The 25,202-nt window shown below is 43.2% G+C and overlaps 1 protein-coding gene across 1 annotated transcript in view; it reads right to left on the bottom strand.

Moving 5' to 3' along the window:
• arhgef33 (Rho guanine nucleotide exchange factor (GEF) 33) overlaps positions 1-23,097 on the bottom strand; it is a gene marked incomplete at its 5' end in the record, with an annotated part of 34,910 nt that extends 11,813 nt beyond the window's left edge. The window contains 8 exons of the mRNA XM_079511932.1: positions 244-366; positions 737-879; positions 2,197-2,321; positions 4,071-4,250; positions 6,320-6,381; positions 8,318-8,386; positions 12,468-12,675; positions 22,075-23,097. Of these exons, the coding sequence (XP_079368058.1) occupies positions 244-366; positions 737-879; positions 2,197-2,321; positions 4,071-4,250; positions 6,320-6,381; positions 8,318-8,386; positions 12,468-12,675; positions 22,075-23,097 (1,933 nt within the window). The remainder of the gene's footprint in view (positions 1-243; positions 367-736; positions 880-2,196; positions 2,322-4,070; positions 4,251-6,319; positions 6,382-8,317; positions 8,387-12,467; positions 12,676-22,074) is intronic.
• Between the last annotated feature and the right edge of the window lie 2,105 nt (positions 23,098-25,202).

Below are 25,202 nucleotides of genomic sequence, written 5' to 3'. Positions count from 1 at the left end.
TTGATAGTATAGTGACATACTGTATAGAAGCGGTATCGATCGGTATTGATAGTATAGTGACATACTGTATATAAGCAGTATTGATCGGTATTGATAGTATAGTGACATACTGTATAGAAGCAGTATTGATCGGTATTGATAGTATAGTGACATACTGTATATAAGCAGTATCGATCGGTATTGATGGTATAGTGACATACTGTATAAGCAGTATTGATCAGTATTGATAGTATAGTGACATACTGTTTTCTGGAGGACTGCCTGGTACTTCTGCCTCCTCTTTGCTGTTCTTCCTCTCTGTCCATATTGGGGATTTGGACGGACAGCCTCTCTTCTGCTGTTGACCCTCCTGCTCCGAGTTAGAGGCTACAGTGAATTATCAGAACTATTAGTCCAGGGGCAGAGACATATTTTGGTACCACCTAAGGTGACTCGGCCATAGCCACTTGCCCAAATGTGCACATGTGTGATGGCGGCTATGGCCGTTTTTCACCCAAGGAGTGTTTTTCGTGCAAAACTAATGCTTGGGATAGATTCAGAATCATGAAAACCCCCTAGTTTGACATGTCACATGCTACAATTTACAATAACAATTTAGGCATTTAGCAGACACTCTTAATCCAGAGTGACTTACATTAAGCAATAACAAAAAGCATGGCATATAAGAAAGGCAGGCAGGCAGGCAGGCAGGCAGGCAGGCAGGCAGGCAGGCAGATAAGACAGGCAGGCAACTCACTCTGTGTTGATGTGGTACTCCTGTGAGGAGATCCATTGTTCGACACGCTGGTGAAGTAGTGCTGAATGACACTGAGCTCTGATTGGTTGGGCAGATGTCCCTCCCCCATCACCATCAGCACATCTGACTTCGAGTTCTTCCTGCTTTTGGACCAATGACAGGAGAGGAGGCACATAATTGTATTAACCAACTACAAAAAGTAGTTGGTTAACGCTCCTATCCACCAGGATAGGAGCGTTTGAAAAGGGGCCACTCCTGAAAACAGTGGAAGCCAATCTTAGCTCAGGATGCAATATGAGAAATCAAACAGACCCATCTTGATCACATGACTATAGAGATCATGTGTACCGATGTGTGTGAAAGTAATATCAATATATAATATCAAAGAGTAGAGTAATATAAAAAAAAATGTTTTACATAATTCGGCCTCCTGGTGGCACTATAAAGAGCAGATTTGAAAAATACAGGGGAAAGGTTTTTCCTTGACCTCTAGGCTAGGGAGTATGCCCTACCAAGTTTTACAGAAATGTACACAGATCGTTGCAGTTATAGGTGAAAACATGAATCGGCCAGTTATAGCGCCACCATTTGGCTGTTTTGAAAGTGGCCTTTCTGCCTCTGCCTAGTGGGAATGTGCATGCAAAATCTCACAGAAATCAAACGATGTGTTCATGATTCGCAGCATTTTGTTCAAAACAGAGCACTCCTGCGAACTTTGGAAGCCAATCTTAGGGAATCAGGATGGAGTATGAAAAATCTTAAAGACTTGCTTTGGCTACCACTTTGCGTGATGTTTGGACAAAATCTGTAGGTGTACTATAAAAAAACTGGCCTCCTGGTGGCAGAGGAGGAATAAAGGAGGAACAAAGGTTCAGCCCTGGCATCCAGGGAGTGTGTATACAGAGTTTGGCTGCGAGAGATTAGCAGTTCACAAACGGACACACGGACGGACGGACGGACAGACGGAGTGCAAAACATACTCTCCCCATGCCTTCGGCCTCGTGGAGACAGTGAAAAACTGTCACTGTGACACCAAACGGATGATGCTTGCGATGCTGATGATTACAATACAACCAAAACTGGAATAATGTGAGAAATAACGTAACAGGATACTACTGTATGTGTGTCACATCTTTCTAGCGGCATCCAAGTGTAAACTAACCTGACTCCGCCAGATGGGGCAGCAGAGAGTACACTGGGTTCCCCCCTCCTGCTCCCATCTGGGAACTCTCAGGCAGACTCGATGCCCGGCCACAAAACGGCCTGGCCAATCAGCAGCAGCTATCCCGCCTCTAGCTGCTGCTGATTGGCCAGGTCAAATCCTTCACTGTGTTTTGCATCAATGTTTGTTAGAATACATTTATTTATGGGAGTATGATTTGGACATATACAACCAAAATGTTAGCACATTTACATGTGCTAATGTGTGTGTGTGCGTGCGTGCGTGTTTTGTGTTCTACCTGTTCTGGCTAGAGATGCTGTTTTCTGTGCAGTGTTCAACTTGCAGCAGTTCCACTTTCTTCTGAAGCTCCCTCTGTCTGTTGGACACATCCTTAATCTGACACAATACTGCACTCAACTCCTCCTGCAAGAAGGAGTAAGCAAAGGTAAGTCAACTGTGTGTGTGTGTGTGTGTGTGTGTGTGTGTGTGTGTGTGTGTGTGTGTGTGTGTGTGTGTGTGTGTGTGTGTGTGTGTGTGTGTGTGTGTGTGTGTGTGTGTGTGTGTGTGTGTGTGGTAGAGTAGAGTAGACACTTCTTTACACCTTGCTAACTTTTCTCACTCTTTGAAGATTCCCCAAAGAGAAACAGTTGAGGAGGAAATGGGAACTTTCTCTACGGAGGAAAGGTTTTGTTGCCCACAAGAGATCTGTGTGCTGCAGTAAACACTTCCAGCCGGAGGACTTTGACAGGGCGGGTCAGACTGTCCGCCTTAGAGATGGAAGTATGTGTGTGTGTGTGTGTGGCGTGCGCGCGTGCGTGCGTGCGCGCAGGGATGCATGTGACCACATAGGTCTGTATTTTGTCTATTTACACATTAGTCTTGCGTAGCCAGACTACTGGAATTCTCCGCCCCTTGATACATCTGGTGACATCTAAATTCATGGTATTGCTGAACTAATGCAAAACTCTTACTTAATAGTGTCCGTTCTTGCAGCTGTTCATGTCAATACTTACGTAATACCAATGGCTTCTATTTCTGGATGCTAACTTTTCAGCAAGAGAAAGACTGTAGGTTCTATACCAAGACATACATGGAAATAACCGGGCTAGAAAACCCAGCACTTTAATGCCAATCCCACGTATGTCCGTGTTACGATCTTTATATTATAGTATGACTCATCTATGTTATATTTATATATATATTTATGAGGTTTTGATTATTATTTTTTTAAATCAGTGCTATTGAACACCCTTTACGTCTGTGTGTTGTTTTGAAAATATTTAACCAAAAGTAGTAAAAATGCTTTTGACAAAACTTTTCTTCATTTCCTGAAAAATGTATATTTTTCATTTCCTGAAAAATTAACATTTTGGAGTTAGGTGGTTTCTTCCCGACAGCAGAGATATACAGTATAATACTTTCGGTTCAAGAGCCGCGTCACAGTTTTTTGTCGTTTTTGCCTGGCAAGGGTAAAAGGGGCACTCAAGAACCGCCTGGCTTTTAATGTGTACTTGGAATCCTCATCAATTATGTCATTTCTGAACTGTCCATTGACTGCCAGTGTGATTGAGTGAGTAGATGCGTGAAGTTGTGCCATCTTATGATGAGCATTACAGAGGACCATTTATATGAAGATAAGGTTGAAAATGGGTGACATGCTCTGTAAAGGCTGATATTATTATCATCCACACACCAAGGTTATAATAGTTTTTTTTTTTTCATTATAGTTTAGTTTTAGTCAGTTTTGGCATTTTTTTTTCTAATTCAGTTAGTTTTAGTTAGTTTTTAGAGCGGGTTTGCTAGTTTTTATTTAGTTTTTATTTTGGTGAAATGCTTAGTTTTAGTTTAGTTTTAGTTTTTTAAACAAAAAAACTATAACTAAAACTATAAAAACTATAACTAAGGGTATTTTTTCTATAATTTCAGTTAGTTTTGTGAACACACAATACAGTTTCAGTTTAGTTATCGTTTTTAATTTATTTTTATTTTTTATTTAGTTTCAGTTAACTAAAATGTTTTTTTTAATTCTAGTTTTCCTTTTTTTAGTTAGTTTTAGTTAACTATTATAACCTGCCACACACCACACAGTGCATGCATGCCATATCACAGCCCATCCAGAACAGTTAGTTAATTTCTGCCTATTTTGTTTATGTGTGCATTCTTCTCAAATACCTTGAAAGTATTCAGAGAGTTCTTCAGGCTCACAATCTTATTATCCACGTCACTCTGGTGTGTCTGGAGTCTCTCCTCAAGACCCTGGTCCCTCTGGCGGAGTTCACATGTCTCCACCAGAGCCCCACGGAGCCCCTCGCGCAGCTCCGCTACCAGGCCCTGTAGCTGCACCATAGGGACCTGCAAGCAGAACACACATACCGATTACTGTGTGTTTGAAAATTCATTTTTGAAGAGATTTGATGTCAAAGAGAACAAACGTGCTGACCACAGTGGCATTTCAAGCTATTCTAACCGACTTAAGAAAACCAATCAATCAACTTCTCAATATTAAATAACATAATAAATAATAATAAGTAACTCTTTAACTCTGTCGTGCATGGTCTATTCCTGTCTGCCTTAGTGCATCATCATTTCTTAATTTGGGGGCTGATTTAATTTATTATGGGGGGGGGGGGGGGGGGCACGAATCAGGTCATGTGAACATGTGTTGAAAGTTTCTCTCCCCCTTCCTCCTCATCTCTCTCTGTCCGCCCCCCCCCCCCCCCCCCCCCCCCCCCCCCTACTCTTGTTGTCTCCCCCCACCCCCTCTCCAGTACCCTCTCTCCGTCATGTGAAAGGCATCAGGCGCAGATTGAATACAGCATCTGTCCTGTTTGCTTGCCATGCTCTTTGCCTCATTTTCTACTGTGATCTTATCTCACGATGACATACAGTATGGATGTTACTGAGCCTCTCACCACAGTCCTGACCCTGAGTGTTCCTTTAACTCTGTCTGAGAGTGTACACATGGAACCAAATGCAGGGTCCATTTGGTTCCATTTGTATACCCTCTGCATTTAAAATTGGATAATTTAAATTAACTAAATAATAATAATAATACAAATCCTTAATACTTTGGTTCGGAATCAAAGCAACTCAAATGTGTATATACTTACGCTCATTGCAAAGAGCTCTGGATGAGAACAACCGCTGAATGTCTTAAAGTATAAAAGTATAATTTCTACTATGAGATCCTTTTTTAGAATATTCACAAATTCCCTTCAAAACAAAACATGTGATTTGAAAGGATGTACAGGAAGAGTGGGCACCTGAGAAGTCTTGCACCTCAATGTAAAAGTGGCTATCTTTTTTCCTAAATGTGAAAAAGTAAATAAATAACAGTATGCAGTATGGTTCCATTCGTACACTCTCAGAGTTAAATGAATACTCAGGATTTTGCAGTGTATGATCCCAATTGGATCTTTACAGGTCAACTTTAACACTGTTAGCAACCATGTAGCCATGTAGTACAGTATTCCATTACAGTAATGATCCCTGCAGTTGTGTGCAGCTTTGCGACAGTACTTTTCGGTGAATAACAGTTGCCTGCAGCTGTACTTCCATGTATTAGATTAGTACAAGAAAGTACATCACGTCACAGCAGGCTGTGAATGTACAGTACATTGATGAAACTGTGCTTTATCGAGAACAGCTGGTGTAGAAAAGATCCACGCACCATATGCTATAAATGGTAGCCTGGAAACCAGACTGATTCGCTACGTTTGTTTTTACAAAGTGAAAACCTCATGTTTCTATGTCAGTGGTTCTCAATATTTCATGTCAAGGACCCCAAAAATTATATGAATTTGGCTGCCGACCCCCATCTGAAAATATGTTGTTCCAGGGACCTCCCCAGAAGCAAAGATTTGAGTTAAAACGTGCGCTCTGAAATAATATATATTCAACGATTTGCGCAACATTTTCACGATTTTTAAAAAATAGCAGACCTACAAGCTCGTAGAGCGGCACTCGGTGCTTGTAGATCTGCTATTTTTCAATAGCTAAAGTATAACATAATCCTGAAAACACTAAAAGGGGTTCCCGCCCTGAATGGGTTAATAATCACTCTGAATTCCAGGCTAAATAAATCTTGTCTGTTTGTTTGATGGGTCTGTGTATTTTTCACAGCGGACTTACAATAAATTTGTGTAATTTCACTGCTATGATCATTTAGTCACCGTGTTAAGGTTTCTATCATTCACATACGTCTATGTACATCATGTAACACTATAAATGCCTATCATAATTACCTTCATTAAAAACCTTTCTGGCTGTTGTGTGTGACCTTTGGCTATGACCTATACAGTAGCATCTCTTAACTTGGACAGACAGACAGACAGACAGACAGACAGACAGACAGACAGACAGACAGACAGACAGACAGACAGACAGACAGACAGACAGACAGACAGACAGCAGAATCTTACCTGAATAATGTCCAGGTTGGTCTCTTCTATCAGCTCTGTATCTGTATCTATCAGCTTTGTATCTGGAAGACACAAATGCACTGTGAAGTTGCAACAACAGTGGAGGTATGTAGACTATTATAGATAGTTGAGTGCTTAACAAAGGCATAGACACCATATTAAACCATCACTGAAACTCCCAATTGGTGAAAATGTTACAATCTTTCACTCCTCCAAGCTAGGCACGCCTCCAAGCTCACGGCGTGTTGTGAACTTACGTTATTTTTTAATGACATCCCCAAAATGTTACTTCTGTGCTTCACAATGATGTTACATGTGGGAGTTAGCTATGTTAAAGTTAAAGGATAATAGATTTTGTATGACAAGTTGAACTGATATCATATTGAGAACACACAGGCAGCGCATATAAGCATGTTATAATTATGTGAAACATGTTTAACATTTTGGACTAGCTCGAAACTGACAAGGCCTTGCACACACCTGGGGGATCCTGCAAACCCTGTGTGCACCAACATCTATTATGGGCCTCCTGATTGTCACTGAGATAGATGTTTGACTTTTCAACCCAAAACATTATATATCTCTTCAGGGCAGCTACTAATCATTACCACCAAATGTCATGAAAATCTGCCCTGATGGTTCTCAAGTTATCCTGTAGACAAACAAAGAGTCATAAACAGTAACAGACATTGCTGCAGGCAGGATATGCCACGTCATTTATCAAATGTAGAAACAACAATCAACAACTATTGAGTCCAGCTGCTCATTCCCTGTCACCAGAGCACCATGAACCCAAAGCGATTTGCTATTGAGGGGAAATATTAGCAGACCTAGTAAAGAGCCCTGGGGTCAACTATACAGTATAGGGTTTAAGGAAGGGGTGCCCAAAAGGTAGATCGTGATCTACCAGTAGATCACACAGGCTGTGCAGGTAGACCACATGACATGCCCCTAAAATATACAATTTAAATAAATAAAAAACGATTTTTGGCATCTGCCACTTGAATTAAGGTGACTTCATTGGATTGACATAAAAAATGACAGCTCAAACCCACAATGCAATAGTTGTCAAAAGCGTTTTGCACAAACATCAGTAGTACAAAAAAGAAAAAAAAGTGCATTTGTCTAATACGTAACCAAATATTTTTGGTGGGTAGATCTGGTTGAGCTGGTAATTTTAGCTCTCAAGTCTAAAAAGTGTGGGCACCCCTGGTTTAAGGGGTTAATGACATCACTGATCATACCCTTGATTTTCTGGACTCTATAGTTATATGGTTCACAATAAAACTATTGTGACTATTGTGACGTTCACAAACGTCACAGAACGTTAATAATACTATAAGAAGGTCAACCAAGGGAATCCTTGTTCCTGCTACGTTTTTTTCTTTAAGTGCAATAAGACAATTGTACACTTGTAAGACCTACAATGATTCCGTTTCTGTAGTGAAATGCCAAGTCCATGCTACTACAGTAGCAGCATCACCGAAGGTCATCTTAAATGCCTACTTATCATACATTATCATGCATATTTTAGAGGGTTGGCAGACAGTAGTCTACAATGTCCCACGGCTGTCCCATGAGAGCACAATCACACAGAAGTCATACAGAAGAAGGTGCCTCGTGCCCAACAACAGTTCCTTCTCTCTATAGAACATACAAGACAAATACATTTTACAATTCATGTTGTGATCCGTGTTATTGACTCGCATCATTTGGGCCAGTAAAGTCTTTCATATCGGGCTGTGACAATTTCAAGTATGATAGAAATTTGGGCAGGTTATAAAAGTACAACTTCTTCAAAGAACATCTCTTCAGAGCACACACAGCTGTATACTACAGTTATTTGTACAGCTATTTCTCAATCGGATCTGTATTTGTGTATTTACAAAAAAGACAGTTCCTTTCTACATCTTTACCATCAAGGAGCTTTTCTCTTAACTCGGGGGTTTGAAGGAGAACGCTTTCCTCATATTGCTCTAGTCTAACTTATCTTCTTACCTTCTGTTGCATCCTTCGTTTCTCCTTTCGTCCCCTTGTCCTCTGCCTCGTGTTCTGCTCGGCCATTCTCTGTGGATTGATAGTCCATTTTATGCACTTCACACCTGTGTGGTTTAGGGCCCTGAAGTTCTTATCCAGCTCAAGACTCCTACCCTCTTCTTCCACTCGTTTGGTCTGTTGGCCTTTGTTCCTGTCCTGTCCTCCTCTGAACAGCCCTGCGTCCTGGGCAGCGAGCGGGTGATCCCTCGCTTTCTCTCCCCCAAAGCATGTGAGTCCTATGATTCCTCTTGCACACAAAAAGGCCCCTTGTCCTCTGAAGAGTGGAAAGATGAATGTCAGAAAGAAAGTCAAAAAGGGAGATGTTGGGAAGAGAGAGAGAAATTAATTGTGGGAGAAATCAGGAAGAGAACTAAAATGAGAGAGGGAAAGGTCAAGAAGAGAAAGAATTAGAGATAGGCATAGACAGAGAGAGAGAGAGAGAGAGAGAGAGAGAGAGAGAGAGAGAGAGAGAGAGAGAGAGAGAGAGAGAGAAATTAATACATTTCAGAGAGAAGCTCCATGGCATTTGACGCTCGTTCATCAATGAACACAGTTGGTTGGCTGATTAGATTAAGAGAATGCCCTGAATAGCAATTCATGTGAACAGAGTAAACCACAATGTTAATGAAGAAATTAACTCTCAATTCTACAGTTAAATTGAGCAAGTGGTTTTCTGGAGTGTATCTTAGGCGCTGATCCAGAATTCATCATTGCTCAAGAAAAAAAAGGTAACAAGAAAATACTGTAAGCTCATATCAACAATACTGTTAAGAAGGAACTACTCGGTCAAATTAAATGGTATGTCCACATGGATTTAACAACAGTGTAGGGAGGCACAAACAAGGGACTAAATTATTTTTGCTCCTATGCCACCAAAATGTGGAACGCCCTACCAACAGTCATTAAGACATGCAAATCCCTTGACTCCTTCGAAACCGCTCTCAAAGGGCACCTACGGATGGCTGCAATTCAAAACTGCATGCAGCCATCCGTTTCCCCTCACTGTATATGTTTCTTTTCCCTTTTTACCTCCATTATGATGAATTCCTGTTCTGTTCTTTGTCTATATAGAAGTGTCTATTTGTACGTCTCTAAATGTTTTGATGAATTGAACATGGTGGACCCTGTTGTAAACAAGTGTAATGCTTAATTGGGTCATCCACTCACAGTTAACAGCCTTTGTATTGAGTTTGTGCTTGAAATGTACTGTAATTCTGCAAACTGTTAATACAATTTTCAATCAATCAATCAATCAATCAGTCAGCTCAGAACATGGAAGGTCTCACAGCCATTCTGTGAGACCTGTCTGATCTATGGTTTTTGGTCCCCTTCAGACTAACTCCAGTGTCTGACATGCCACCGCATTATAAATGACTGACTGGACAATTAGTCCGAAATATCTGGGAGACTCAGCTCATTAAAAAAGGTCCCACATCTTACTGAATTTTTTCAGGGAGCCACCCAGCAAGCATCTGATTCTTTCCAATTTGACATAATTAAGTATATAGCCTATCCTTTATCCACAAAGTGTGTGATGGGGGTGTGGGAGATTTCCACCTAAGCAATATCAAACCGCTAGCTAGTAGAGTAACAAAGGCTATAAAAGTTGTCTCCAAGGAAGAGAGCGACATTGTAGGGAAAATTACACCAAATAGCGCCGTGGTCGCATTAGGCTCAATTAGGCCTGATTTACACTGGCAGACAAATCTAGCCTGAATCAGATCTGTGCCACATCAAGATTGAAATCCGATTGGTTTAAATGGTCACATGACTCATTTAGACAAATCAGATTCCAATCTGGATGTGGCTCAGATCTGATTCAGGCTGGATTTGGCTGCCAGTGTAAATGGGGCCTTAGTCTCCCAAACACTTTAGATATTGTTTCAAATATTCCCACCCAGTAGGCCTGCAGAACAGGACAGGACCAGAACCTATGCACATGGCTTGCCGGTGCTTGATGACAATCTGTCACAGATCGGATCCACGTCATTATAGATTTTGGACAGTCTAACCTTAGTGAAATGTGCACGATGTACAATTTTAAACTGTAATTATCCCATTTTGGGCGGGAACCCCTTTTGGTGTTTTAAACATTATGTTATAATTTAGCTATTGAAAAATAGCAGATCTACAAGCTCATAGCGCGCCACCGAGTGGCGCGCTATGAGCTTGTAGGTCTGCTATTTTTGAAAAAATATTTAGTTATATAAAATTAAAGTTATTTCAGAAAACTGGAGGATTTAGAAGAAACTTTTTAAATTTCAAGGTCAGGCCTAAATGGGTTTAAACCGAACATCCTCCCAAACCTCTTCAGAGATCTCCTCCCCCAAATCCTCTTCCCAGAGTGTTTTGACTGAACTGAGAGACTAAGAGACTTTCAGAATCATCCTCGGGTCTAAATGGAAACTGAACAGAGCCATGCGTGTGTACTGCATTTGTCCCGATACTTTTTCTCCCCAGATTATTTCATATAGAGGCATCATTAAACCATTATCAGTACACCCAATGTGACAATATTATACACTTTACAGATGACAGAGAACGTTGAATTATAAATAAAATAGCTTGAGAATTGAAGGAGTATGACTGAATTCAATGTCCTACTACTAATTGGTGATTCACATGCGTAAAAACTCCACTTTCATGACTGACAACAAAGATATCGCACCGCAGGACGGTAGTAATTTTAGTTCTTTATACACAGGTCGAAACATGTTGGTTGAATAAAGACTCTTTTCCCTTTTTGAGTGGTGCAAACCACTCCAACAACCAGCTTTGTCTGTTTGTGTCTATGTATGTGTGTACCTGTACGTGTGTACCTGTACGTGGGACCCAAAAAAAATGAGCATGGTTACTATGGTCACTGACATTACGTCAGACCACAGCTGATCAGGCTATATAAGACCTTGCACCACTCAGTTCACACGGGTGTGATTTTTTAACTTAACAAGCAGCATTTATTAAATAAATTTGACCATTCATTTTAATTAAATCCCTGAATAGTTCTTTATCAGAATAGAACTTTATTGTCACATCACATGAATTACAAGTAAGACAGTGGGTGAAAAGCATTGTAGTGCAGCTTGAAACAACAGCAGTTGAAGTGCAAAAAAGTGCAAAAAACTTTAAGAACGTTTGATTACAAACGACACTCATATTTAATAAATAAATAAAGATAATAGATAATATAAGATAAAAACGATAATTTAAGTCCAGTGTGTCCTACACTACTGCTTATTTAGCAGTCTCACTACCGTGGGGAAAAAACTATTTAGTGTCCTATTGGTGGTACTTGGGATGCTAAGAAACCGTTTACCAGGGCGAGGGTTTCTGCAGGCCTTGAAAAGTTTATGGCTGGGGTGGTAAGTGTCTTTGATGATCCGATTTGCTTTGGCTGTGCATCTTTTTTCATAGAGTTCTTGGAGGGATGGAAGTTGACCTCCTATGATGCGCTGGGCCGCTTTCACCACCCTCTGCAAGGCCCCCCTGTCGAGTGCGGTGCAACTGCCATACCAAGCAGTACAGCAGTACAACAGCACGCTCTCGACCGTGCTGTTGTAGAAGCACCTGAGGGTTCTGGGGCTGACACTGAACTTTTTCAGCTGCCGGAGGCAGTGGAGGCGTTGTTGGGCCTTCTTTGTCACGTGTGTGGTGTGTGTTGACCATTTAAGGTCTTGAGTGATGTGTACCCCAAGGAACAGGTAGAAACATGTTGGTTGAATAATAATCTGATCTAGGAACACCTTCTTTGTGCACGTCCGAGCGGTCCGACGGGTTGGACCAATGGGAGGTCGGACTAATGGTAGGTCGGACTAATGGTAGGTCGGACTAATGGTAGGTCGGACCAATGGGAGGTCGGACCAATGGGAGGTCGGACCAATGGTAGGTCGGACTAATGGTAGGTCGGACTAGCGGGCAGTCCCCGCAAAAACGGGTAGAGCTGACTGACGCCATTGATGTTTTTTTTATAAAGATATTTTTTGGGGCTTCATTTGCCTTCATTACATTAATTAAGGTAGACAGGAAACGGGGAGAGAGATGGGGGGAAGACACACAGTAAAGTTGGTCAGGATCGGGACTCAACCCCACGACACACTGTTATGCTGATTACCAGCCAAGATGCCTGGACCGCTAAGCCGGCCGAGGCCAAAGATCTCACTCTTGTGGATGATCATCTTCTCCAGCTTCCTCTTGGCTGAAGCACGCTCCAGGATGGTCTGATCAATGGTGTTGGCTGTCACCAGGCGGTACACCAACACTGGCTTGGTCTGTCCGATGCGGTGGCAACGATCCTGGGCCTGCAGGTCTGCTTGGGGGTTCTGGTGAGGGGAAATAGACACTTTCCATTATTCCACTAAGACCTTACCTGAAGCCGATTCTACAAATGCCTTCTAAATCAGTTTCTCTCACACTTTCAAGATAAAAAATATAAATAAACGAAGTAGTAACAAAGTAACGCCAACTCCTTCTCGACTGTCTCCAGGTACTTCTCCAGGTGGTCATCTTCCGGCTCGATGTAGTTCACTGCCCTCCGAGACCGACTTGCCCTGCCAATACTGTTCACCTCCACTGGTTTCTCAGTGGAGAAACAGGGTCACTGAATGTTACAGTTAATCAAACTTAACAATTTAATTGATGATAAATTATTTAAATTATTTAAGAGTACAGCCTTCAGTGGTCAAGTGTAGTCAGTTACATAAGGAATAGGTTAGACCGCTCCTAAGTATCAGTGACTCAGAGGTAAACGAACGTATAAATCTCAGAGATCATAGGGAAGACATAATGAAAAGACTGTTGTTGCGCAAAACATGCCCCTTCAAGACAAAAGAAAAAATCACACCCCTGTGAAGTGAGTGGTGCAACTCTGTGTGGGGGTTTCCGGGTGGGGGGGGGGGGTTCCAGACCCACAGGAACGCACCCAGGGGGCCGGGCCGGTTCCGGCGTGCCGCCCCACGTCCGAAATGGTTGAGAAATGACAGAGTTACCGTGCGGCGGTCCCTCTACTGTACCATCTACTGTACTGTACTGGGACACCCGAAAGCATCATATATACAGTTAATATGTGCATTAGGTTGCGCACAGGTGGTGAAAAACAACCATGTTGTTTTCGTGCTCATACCCAGACACCCAGCCAGCTACCCAGCTACCCACCCACCCACCCACACACATAGCTCCGTAAGGGAGTGGCACTCAAAAACATTTTCTCCCCTTCAAGTCCCAAAGTAGGCCTACTACATCTCTGCTAACCCCCACAATCAGTCATTGGGAGGGTGAAGAAAGCCTCGGGTCTCCTCCGATACCCGGGCCGTCAAGCAAACATCTTCTTTCCATCCGACAGTGACGGTTCTCACTAGGGGGGCCGTAACGCATGTGGAGGTACACGGCACACGCTATCCCCCCCACCTCCTCCCCCCTCTGAACAGGTGCGATAAATTATTTAATAACATAATCGACAATCCTCATGTTGCCCATGTTATTATACGAACAAAGATTTTATAGATATATATATATATATTATATATAGTGAAAATAACAGCAGATCTACAAGCCCACACCGTACAAAATCATTTAAAGAAAATATGCCTTTCAAGTGATTAATAAATACTTCAAACAGATATTAAGTTCATCCCAATCAACATTGACCATGGATACGTTTTTTTGGGTTTAATATTTTTATTAAGTTTTCAAAATAAGACAAAATAAGAAAAGAAAAAAAAGAAGAAAAAAAAAGAAAAAGAGGGCATGATTTCATTCTGAATGAGTCATTACATTACAATAAGTTACACTGCTAGATTGTGTAAAGAGTAGGAGGACATACAAAATACTGTGTGACATTTGAGCAAGGTGATCTAGGAATGGCTGCCATATAACATAGAACTTGTTTGAATTGTCCATCATATAGCGAATTTTCTCCATATGTAGTAGGCCTATACAAGTAAGTTCAGTTAACCAGGTCTTGAAGTGAGGTACTTTAGAATCACTTTTTTTGCAATTACCATACCATACATCATTGTATTTTGTACAGAAACATTGTAATTTGACAGTATTTGAGAAGAACCAAAAAGTGTGGTCTCTGGGTCAGGTTCAAACACACATCCATAAACATCTGAAACCCATTTAAATACATCACACCAAAATGTATACAATTTTGGGCATGTCCAGAAGAGGTGGGTCAGGGTACCTTCCACATCGATCACATAGTGGCTATTAGTGGGGGATCGAGGTAGTTGGAAATATCCTATGTAATTTTTTTTTGAGTAATGGAGTCTATGTATAACTTTAAATTGTATTAATTGATGTCGAGTGTTAACAGAACAAGACCGAATACTACGAAGACCCTCCTCCCAGACATCCCCAATCTGCATACCTAGTTCTTCCCCCCCCCCCAAGCATTTTTCAAAGAATGTGTCTCAAAGTTGATTTGTTCAGAGTGTATTTATCACGTTAGAGATTAATTTTGCCCCCAGCAGGACACAATAAATGTTTGTACAATAAATTGTCTTCAGGGAGAAACTCAAAATTGGGGATAGATTGGCGAGCATAGTTCCGTATTTATAGACATCTAAAAAAGTGGGTTGTGGGGAGAGAATTAATTTTTAACTGTATAAATGAGGCAAAGTGGTTGTCAATGTACAGGTCTTGCAAAGTGATTATTCCTTTGAGCCTCCAACTGTTGAAAGACACTTCTGAGGGAAGGGGGAAATGCATGGTTGTTGTATGTAGGAGTGTATATGGATGCGTCTGGTAGATTGAGACTGTTCAAAATAACAAAATTGTCTGTGTTGGTATGAGTGGGGGTTCTAGGGGCTGAAAAAAGGAGTGCTGGGCAAGAAGAAGTTTTAATATCTTTCTTTTCAATGGCAATCCATGAGGGGGTGTCAGTGGAGACCTCTACTTTGTAGCCATCCTGCCAATATGCAAGGGCCCTTACATTCGCTGCCCAATAATAATGCAAAAAACATGGTAAACATAATCCACCCAGCTCAATAGGTTTGTGTAGGTGTGTCTTCGATATTCTATGAGCTTTAAACCCCCAAATAAATGGCATAAATATTGAATCTACTGATTTAAAAAAAAAGTTCTTGGTAGAAAGATGGGGAGGTTCTGAAAAAGATACAAAAACCTACGAAGGGAAACCATCTTGATTGCATTTATGCGACCAACCATAGAAAGAGAAAGAGTCCACCATTTTTCAATATCCCTCTTCAGTTTTTCCACTTTTTCAAGAAAGTTCATCTTAAGAAATAATTTGGTGTTTTTAGGGAGGGTTACCTCCAGGTATTTCACTTTGTCCGTGATTTTAAAAAGGAAGGTTACGTAAAAGATTCACTGTCAAGATCAGCACCTATTGACCTAAATTCACTTTTCTGCCAATTAATTGGATTTAATGAGATCTGCTCAGGCTGCGATAAGAACAAAACAACAAGGTGATTCCTAATGCTAATAGCGAGTGGTTCTATGGCAACGGCGAAGAGCGATGTAATGTGACAGGGGCTGATCTACCTAGGTTTGTAAGGATGGAGGAGGATGGATTAGCATATAATATTTTAATCAACAAAACAAATTCATCTCCAAATCCAAATTCCTCCAGGATAAGTTTAAGGAATATTGCTTCGACAGAGGAGGGATGGCGAACTGACAGAAAGTAAACAAAATAAGGTTAGTGAACTGACTGGATATTTTTACTAGGCCTACATACTGTTTTACTATTTGTAGAAGCCATCCTCACTATTCTGTTTGTATATAATTAGTATTATTTAGCATTATTTGGTATTAATTTGATCATTGGGTTAATTTAATTATTGTTTGGACACCAAGGGCACGCCTCCCTAGGCCTAATTGATTGAGAGAGCACTAGTAGGCCTGGGTGATTGGGAAACGGTATGCACCTTGGTGGCCAAGCGGTTTTTACCAGCATTATGAGAGCAGAGCCACAATCAGACAAGAAAGCCACACTTGAAGATGTAAATGCACAGCAAAAAATTACATTCCATCTGTTTCTCTTGCCTGCATACAACTAAAAGGCAAGGTGCATCAGTGGGTTTGTTGATTTGTTTGGAAGCGACAAAGAGCCACTTAGCCACAAAGTAAAACCCTGATCCATTGAACTTGAACAGGACTCTAACCAGAAACTTGACATTCTGGTGACTCATGGAGGAAAAGGATTGGATCATCCCCCTGAGCAGGTACTAAACAGTCTAAAATCCTTAACCTGTGATATAATTCCCGGATTAAACTTTCTTTTGTCTCTTGCCAATTTTACTGCAAGAGTGGTGAAAATAATATAGTTATATATTGTGTCTGTGTATCTGTTTGTCACAGAAGTGGCAGCCAGGAACAATGCCTGATAGGTTCGGCTACAGACATTGGGGGATCTATGTTGGGGGCGAGATGTAACCTGCGATGACACAGAACATGACAAAATCCCAGATTTAACGCCGGCTTCAACGGAAACTCAGACCCGTGGAGGAACCGCACATGGTGGTCCACTTTGCCAAAAGTAAGCCTGACTAAAGTGTCATTTCCAGTGGTGGAAAAGTACATATTTTTTACTTAAGTAAAAGTACCAATACTGCAATATACAGTAGAAGTACTCCGTTACAAGATGTATTATACTGATGTATTATTTATTACTGCAGAACAAAAGATAATTCCTGAATGGCAGTGGTAAAATAAGTAGCCTCAATGTGTGTTCTGTCTCCCAGGCAGTTTGTGTTTAGCACCACCTGTAGGTTAGTGTGGTATTGCAGCAGCATTGAGACTGGGGGATGGGTAATTTGGGTGTTCACACCTTTTGTGAATATGTTTGATTGCAAGAATGGCACCTGTTGTGTATTTGAAATAATTAGGGCAAAGGCATTCATGGAAAAACACTGATAGAGAGCAGTCAGAGAATTTGGGTGTTTGTTACAGCACATGTTGCAGTTTCTGTTCGTCATCGCAAGCATTGCCTGTAAGTGGGTGTATTTTCTTTGGATAATTTGACATTTATTTTTCTGTCTTAATATTTGCTGGATGGAATATTTGTTTTTTTTATATTGCAGTTTATTAAAATAGAGTAATACAACTGGAGCTAGAATGCTACAACCTGACTCTCCGTGTGGTGTTTAAAGGTTGTTTGGCTGGCTACTGTTAGGAGGACGGCACAGTCTCTATAAACGCTATTGTTTTGTTTCTGTATTTAGAACGAGATCCCGTCTGTCCGTATCCGTTTGTCACAGAAGTGGCAGCCAGGAGCAAAGCCTGAACCAGGGGACCTGGTGGTCTTTGATAGGTTCGGCTACAGACATTGGGGGATCTATGTTGGGGGCAAGATGGAACCTGCAATGACACAGAACACGAGCAGAACCCAAATTAAATACATTCTTGAAAAGAAACCCTTATCCCCGGAAGAACCGCCCATGGTGGTCCACTTTGCCAAAAGTAAGCCTGACTGAGTGTCCTTTCCAGTGGTGGAAAAAGTACTCATATTTTTTACTTTTCATTCTAATATCTGTCCATTTTCTCATCTACAGGAAGATTTCACAATCTTCGCCTAGAAGGGGGGTTTCAAAGGCAAGGGGTTAATGCCAGATAATCCCCCTGGGCAGGTAAATCTAAAATGCTTAACCTGTGATATAATTCCTGGATTAAACTTTCTTTTGTGTCTGCCAACATTTTACTGCAGGAGTGGTGAAAATAATATACACCCGTCTGTCTGTATCTGTTTGTCACAGGCATGGCACGAGGGACAAATGCCAGAAGTAGGGGACCTGGTGGAGTTCCGCAGGGGCGCATACAACCATTGGGGCATCTACGTTGGGAAAGAGTTGCTACCAATGGAAACCACTGGCCAAGTTAGAAACAAATTGGCAAAGCGCTTAGCACTCATACCCCTGGAGTAAGAACCACACATGGTGGTATACTTCGCAAAAAGTAAGCCTGACTGAGTGTAATTGAGATGTAGTGGAAATTAGAAATGGCCTTGATATGAAACGGATTGAAAACTACTGCAATAACTCACAGAACTTGCCGTTCAGAGGATGATGCTCACATCCTTCTGGGAATGGCCTGCCGTTGTACGGAGAAGCACACATTTCAGTGTATTTCACATTGGGTGCGTTCAGAAATGATCGCCAGGACTGTCCGGGAGAACACCCGCCTATAGTTTATATTGGCAGTGCGCCCAGCGCCTCCAACCCGCTCGGTAAGGACGGGCCTATAACCGAACGCACACATCTAAGTTTGAACTTTCAGGTATTAACCGCCATCCCTCCAAAGGCCGGCATCACTCTGTCATTTGTCTTGTCATTGTCAGATTTGTAACACATCTTTATCTTTGGTAAGTATTATTGTGGATAGCTTAATTTAAACTTGAATTATAATTATGTATACTGAATAAAACATGTCATGTTAGTAAATTGTGGTTTCAAATGTGCAGATTTTGAATTATACTAGCTAACATTGATATAGTTTGTTTCTCTTTGCCCATAAACGGCTAACAGAACTCGAAAATGTCCGACAGGCCAAATGCTGTGGGTAAGTGTTTCATTTGGAACAATGATCTGTTATCATTGTTAACCTAGGTGATTATTTAATTCACAGTAGCCTATGTAGAATGGGTAGCCTACATTTCAAATGAAAGCACAGGTCAACACAACAACTGCTACTTTGTGGACCAAACCATATAAGGGTCCACCATTTTCAATTCATCACAATTAAAGACGTACAAATATACACTTCTATGGAGAAAAAAACAGTTAATCATCATGTAAAAAAGGGATGATGATTAACTGTATCTCTCTGTATTTTCTCTGTATCTCAGACTAGGATTATGGCCATGCAGGACTACTCATATACCCCACGGAGAACTCGCTACCGCTCGCCACAGCGGTCGTACTCATATCCCCATGAAGAACCATACACGCCGGTCAGTTGGAGGTCGAGATCCCGCCCTCCCTCCCCCCAACAGCTCTACCATGATGCTCGCGAGACCCCTTGGCAGGATAACTACAGAGACTGGCCTCCTCCTCCACCTCCTTCCTCCTACTCACCGTCACGCGGCAGACATTATAATCCGACCCAAAATTGGGACTACCACACTCCCAGGGGCCACCCACTACCCCCCCGAACACCGGGTAACACTTCACGTGGTGATTATTATCCCGACAGATACCCCCGTCCTCGACGCGTGTACTTTGAACCCCTGACGGCCTCCTTCTCCCCAAAACCTCGGGCACCCTTAGTGCACCCCGCTAGAACACAGGGCACTAAACTACCTCCTACCAATCCTAAAGTTCCCGCCAACCTCGTGACTCCTAAAAACACCATGCTACCTTCCTCCCTGGCGCGATCCACGCCTAAGGCTACCATCCCCCCCCCCCCCCCCCCCCCCCCCTGCTAATCCACCATTGCCAGAACCACTGGACGATACCGTTTCAACACTTGTCGATCTACTCAAAGCCGGCCGCCATTTAGATGAGGTTTCATGTTTCACAAAACACAACCTCTTCCCTGACTGTTATGCTAACAAAATCCAAACCATGAAAAATTCCGTCACTCCCTCAGGCGCCTCGGACACAACCAATCAAAAACTCACGGATGCGGCCGAAACATGGATGAAGCAATGTTACTCGATTTTAGCTATTCACTATACTGAGGCGGTAGACTCCTCCCTTAACAAACTAAAAACCATGACTTGTCAGAACCCTGAGGAATCGTGGAAGACGGCTTGTCGCAAGCTAAATACCCACCTAAAGCATAAACTAGGAGCAAATGCCACAGCCCCAATCAAGAACCAAATTCATGCGGCATTCTGGAACCCTGCATCTCCTCCTAGGGGATGGAGCGCCCCTATCTCACAACAACCCGTGTCACACCAGACCCAAACTACCGCGAATATGGTACCCGACGTTCCCACGGTAACTACGCTAGCAACCGGGGACCCCCTGACCCCCCTCCCATCACACGAAATCGTCTCCCCCCTCCTATATTCCCAGATTATCTCCCCTACATCCTCTCCCATACTAATGGGTGCTTTCCAGCCCAACGCGATTACACAACCTATAACAATAGGATACACTTCCCCGTCTGATTCCTTAATCATGGCCTCCATGCAGGAGGTGCCCTCAGCCCAGACCTTGGAACAGCCCTACTCACCTACGATTACTATGAAACGATTACTCGAAGGTACGCTTTTGCTCGAACAAACACGGAATGAACCTGCCGTAGCCAGCACCTCCTCTACATCTACCCCGCAACCCTCCAGGTCCCTGTCCAAGCGCACGATACATCACCATAAGGGTGACAAAAGTACCTGGTTTATAGAACCTACACGCCCTACCATTCTGGCGGGTGCTTCTAATTTCAGGTCACTTCCCTACATTTTAGATCATAGAGTCCAAGTGGATTGCTACCCAGGAGCCGGCATTACTCACGCGATCGATATCCTAACGAAACTACCTGTACCTTATCCAGAGGTGCAGCAGGTTATTCTCTTCTTCGGATTTAACAATAGACACAACCTAATACTCAATACCTTCGAGAAAAATGTCCGCAAACTACGTAACCTATCGCTAGAAAAGTTTCCCAATGCCAGAGTGCTCTTTCCTCTCATCACCTTTGACTCCAGCCTCCCCACCGACCATCAAGCAGACCTACTGTAACAATCGCCCTCTTCACAGCAAGGCAAATTATTAACTAAGGAATAAATCAGCGGGACCGTAGGGTTAACTCTTAACACTTTATAGGGATACTCAAAAGTTGTATTATCACAGGTAAACAGTGCACATCACCATGACGTCTTTCCCTGTCTCTGTCCCTACTAAATAATAAACAAACAAGAAACAACAGTCAATAATTACATTCAAACCCCCCTCCCACCCCAAACCAGTCCCAAAGTCAGCGGAACGCAACTGCGCTTGGAAATACACAATTAATAAAGACCGCATCCGTCCTCCTCTTCCAACGAGGCGCGCGCACGCGAGAGTCTGTATAATAGTTCAATCCAACGCAATGAACGACACGCGTGGGGTACCCCTTAGTAGTTATAATCCTTCAAGAACACTTTGAAATGATCTCACCGGTCACAGCAGCTCTGTTAGCCTCCAACCGCCGGCAGATATAGATTCCAACGTCGACCCCCGACGGCAGCAACAAGCGCGATGCTTTACCCGACGGGCACGACTGTTCTCCAAATTATTACGGCTGCAGATAAATGCGTTTAAGCTTTACTAACGGTTCAAACGCTATCTGGCGCCTGGAGCTCCTCTTCTCCTCCGTGCAGACCTACACCCTGTTTGTTTGGGAGATCTCTCCCGTGTGTCACTTCCTACCTAAGTAAACTTGGGTGGTGGCATCAATCACTGACACCTGTCAATCACCCTTGTACCAGCCCCGTTACCTTTCATATATGAATAAGAAAGAATAAGACTCTCACAACCCACATGTTACATTGCTCTCGACAATAAATAACATGTACAGAAAATAAAGCAGAACAACATTAATAATGTGCTTTTGTCACAGTCCCCCCCCCCCCCCAGCTGGAAGCTAATTCTCCAAGTCCTCCCAAAGGAGGGTTTGAGGTTGACCACATTAAACAGTTCCGCTTTAACAATCTTTCCGTTCCATTAGGTAAATTCAAGGGCCTATCTGACTCGTCTTATAACTGAACCTGACCACTTCGGGGGCACTAGCTTTGACGAGTATGCAGATGCTTTTGGGAGTGGAGAAGTTCTCGCCCAGTCCCAAGTGTCTGGCTGGAACTGCGCATTGTTCCGCCAGGTTTCATACTTGGCTTTTCTGGCCTGAGATCCCCCCACCCCTCGTTGAACTTCTCTGACCATGGCCCACCTGGTGCTGTAGTCAATGGTGACCTGCAGCATCGTGTTTCTTCTCCCGCATCTCGAGACCGGCCCCGTCGGGTCGATCACAAGGACAGGTGGTGCCTGGTCTCCTTGAGTGGGCTGCAACCTACCGGTTGGCTCGCTGTTCTCTGGCCTGCCCCGCTGACACACGTGACATCTGGCGATGTACTCCCACACGTCTCTGCGGATCGTTGGCCACCAGGACACCTCAAGGATCCGGAGAAGAGTCCTCAGCCGACCAGGATGACCACTAGTCCGACAGTCATGGAACTGCTCCAGGAAAAGATGGGTCAGGTCTTCCGGTACCACCACCTGATACTTCCGTCTAGAGCCGTTGGTCGACCGCCTACGATACAGAATTCCCTGGATCTCCTCATAGCCCATGCGGCCCGTTCGCTGGTCGGACGGGTCCAGATCTTCCCGTAGACGGATGAGTTTAGGATCCGCACGTTGAACCTCCTTTAGGCCTTCCAGGGTTAACCCTGACGGCCACCTCTGGATCAGGCATTCCACCTCAGGTGGGACACCTCGACCCCGGGACCCTGGAGTGGCACCGCCACCACCTCTCGATGGCGGAAACTCACCCTTGACCTGCTGCACCAGTTTGACGTCCGCGTGTGCCAACTGAGCCCCCTTCCTCGTCTCCTTTTTGAGTCCTTTGTTACCGCCTTGTCTATTAGCCTTCTTGGTGCTGGAGGGACGGCCATGGGAGTCCCGATGGTAGGGAGCGCTGGTGGAACAACCGTGAGGGTTAGGCAGAGTGTTGGACCCTAGGTGTGATGCACTGGCTCTTTTTATTTTCAACGCCTCACTGTTCCATTTCTCGTCAATCCTCATAAAACAGTTTTTCTGTACCTGCTCTACTGAGTTCTTGACGAGAATCTCCATTTCTGCCATTCCGCGATCCACGTACCCTCTTAGGACTTCTTCCCTATTAAAAGTACTCTCCATGGACATCTCGAACTCACCCTGCACACACTGCACCTGGTTTTTGAGGATTTGCAGCTCCTTCCTAATTAAGGCCAGCTCCACAGTAATAGTAGTGCCCTCACTTCTCTCCATGTTTTTTTTTTTTGTCGTTTTTTGCAGTGTATATTTCTTGTTTGATCTTGGCTTTTTTTTTACAGTGTACTATTTTACCCTTTTTACAACAATTACCAAATCAAGCTATCCCCATATTGTTTTAACCCGCAGTCCCCCGTATGGGCCACCACCTGTAACAATCGCCCTCTTCACAGCAAGGCAAATTATTAACTAAGGAATAAATAAGCAGGACCGTAGGGTTAACTCTTAACACTTTATAGGGATACTCACTCACCGGTCACAGCAGCTCTGTTAGCCTCCAACCGCCGGCAGATATAGATTCCAACGTCGACCCCCGACGGCAGCAACAAGCGCGATGCTTTACCCGACGGGCACGACTGTTCTCCAAATTATTACGGCTGCAGATAAATGCGTTTAAGCTTTACTAACGGTTCAAACGCTATCTGGCGCCTGGAGCTCCTCTTCTCCTCCGTGCAGACCTACACCCTGTTTGTTTGGGAGATCTTTCCCGTGTGTCACTTCCTACCTAAGTAAACTTGGGTGGTGGCATCAATCACTGACACCTGTCAATCACCCTTGTACCAGCCCCGTTACCTTTCATATATGAAGAAAGAATAAGACTCTCACAACCCACATGTTACATTGCTCTCGACAATAAATAACATGTACAGAAAATAAAGCAGAACAACATTAATAATGTGCTTTTGTCACACTACGAAGGATCAATAAATGCCTTGAAAAATACCCTCACATCCGCCCCTTGCCTATAGAAGACCTATTACTCCAGGAGGATAGAATTCACTGGCAGCCATCCACGGGCGGCAAATACTGGCACCTGTGGCAGAGCTATTTGACTTACAGTAGGACCCCCACTTTTCGCTCACACACACAGTAACCACAACGTTTAGTAGCCTAACCCTAATCCAATCGGTGGTCCTCCCTTAGTTTGACCACTAGTGCGATGATTATTATGCTTGCATGCATCTACATTATTTTGTTTTCCATTATTGAGACTAACTTTTACAATGTTTGCATCACATATGCCTTTATACTTGTGTAATGTACTGTTCATTTTTTATTTGACCTCCTTACCCTATAGTTTCGAGTCCATTTATTATTTTGACCACTGTATATGTGTATTTTTTCTAATCACCCCTCACAACCTTATTACATTAGACAAAAAACACAAAACATATTATATATACATAGTATTGCCTAACCCACCTCCCTCGGCTGTGTATGGATTCTGACAGGCTGACGGGGCCTGGGAACGAGGATAATGGCCACCAACGTAATCAAAAAAGTCAACCAAAGAACAAGATTCCTTTACAGGATCTCCTCTGGTCAACAAAAACACCTTGAAGACCCTAACAGGAGCCCTCGTACAAGGTTTCTTTGACTATGCATGCACCTCTTGGTACCACAGCACCTCAAAGGCCCTTAAAACAAGGCTCCAAACTTCCCAAAACAAACAGGCTCCTACTTGGCCTCACCCCCCGAACCCACCTCACCCCTGCCCACTTTGACAGGCTGGAATGGCTTAGGGTCAATGAGTGCAATGAGTACAGCATCTTGCAATGGGTCTGGTCCACAAGATTCGCTACACCACCAAGATACCCATGTACCTGTCTAAATACTTCCTTAATGTTAACGAAGTCCACACCCATAACATCAGAGGGAGTGCAACAAACCATGTGCAACCCAGATTCGGCACAAACAAGGGACTAAATTCTTTCCGCTCCTATGCCACCAAAATGTGGAACGCCCTACCAACAGTCATTAAGACATGCGAATCCCTTGACTCCTTCGAAACCGCTCTCAAAGGGCACCTACGGACGGCTGCAATTCGAAACTGGCCTCCGTAGAATCTGAATCCCCCCCCCACCGCCCACCCCTTTTTCCCCTCACTGTATATGTTTCTTTTCCCTTTTTACCTCCTTTATGATGAATTCCTGTTC

Source organism: Electrona antarctica, assembly GCF_951216825.1.
Source record: "Electrona antarctica genome assembly, chromosome: 10".
Taxonomy (NCBI): domain Eukaryota; kingdom Metazoa; phylum Chordata; class Actinopteri; order Myctophiformes; family Myctophidae; genus Electrona; species Electrona antarctica.
Note: the sequence above shows the minus strand (reverse complement) of the source record. Positions and strands in the feature narration are given on the sequence as shown.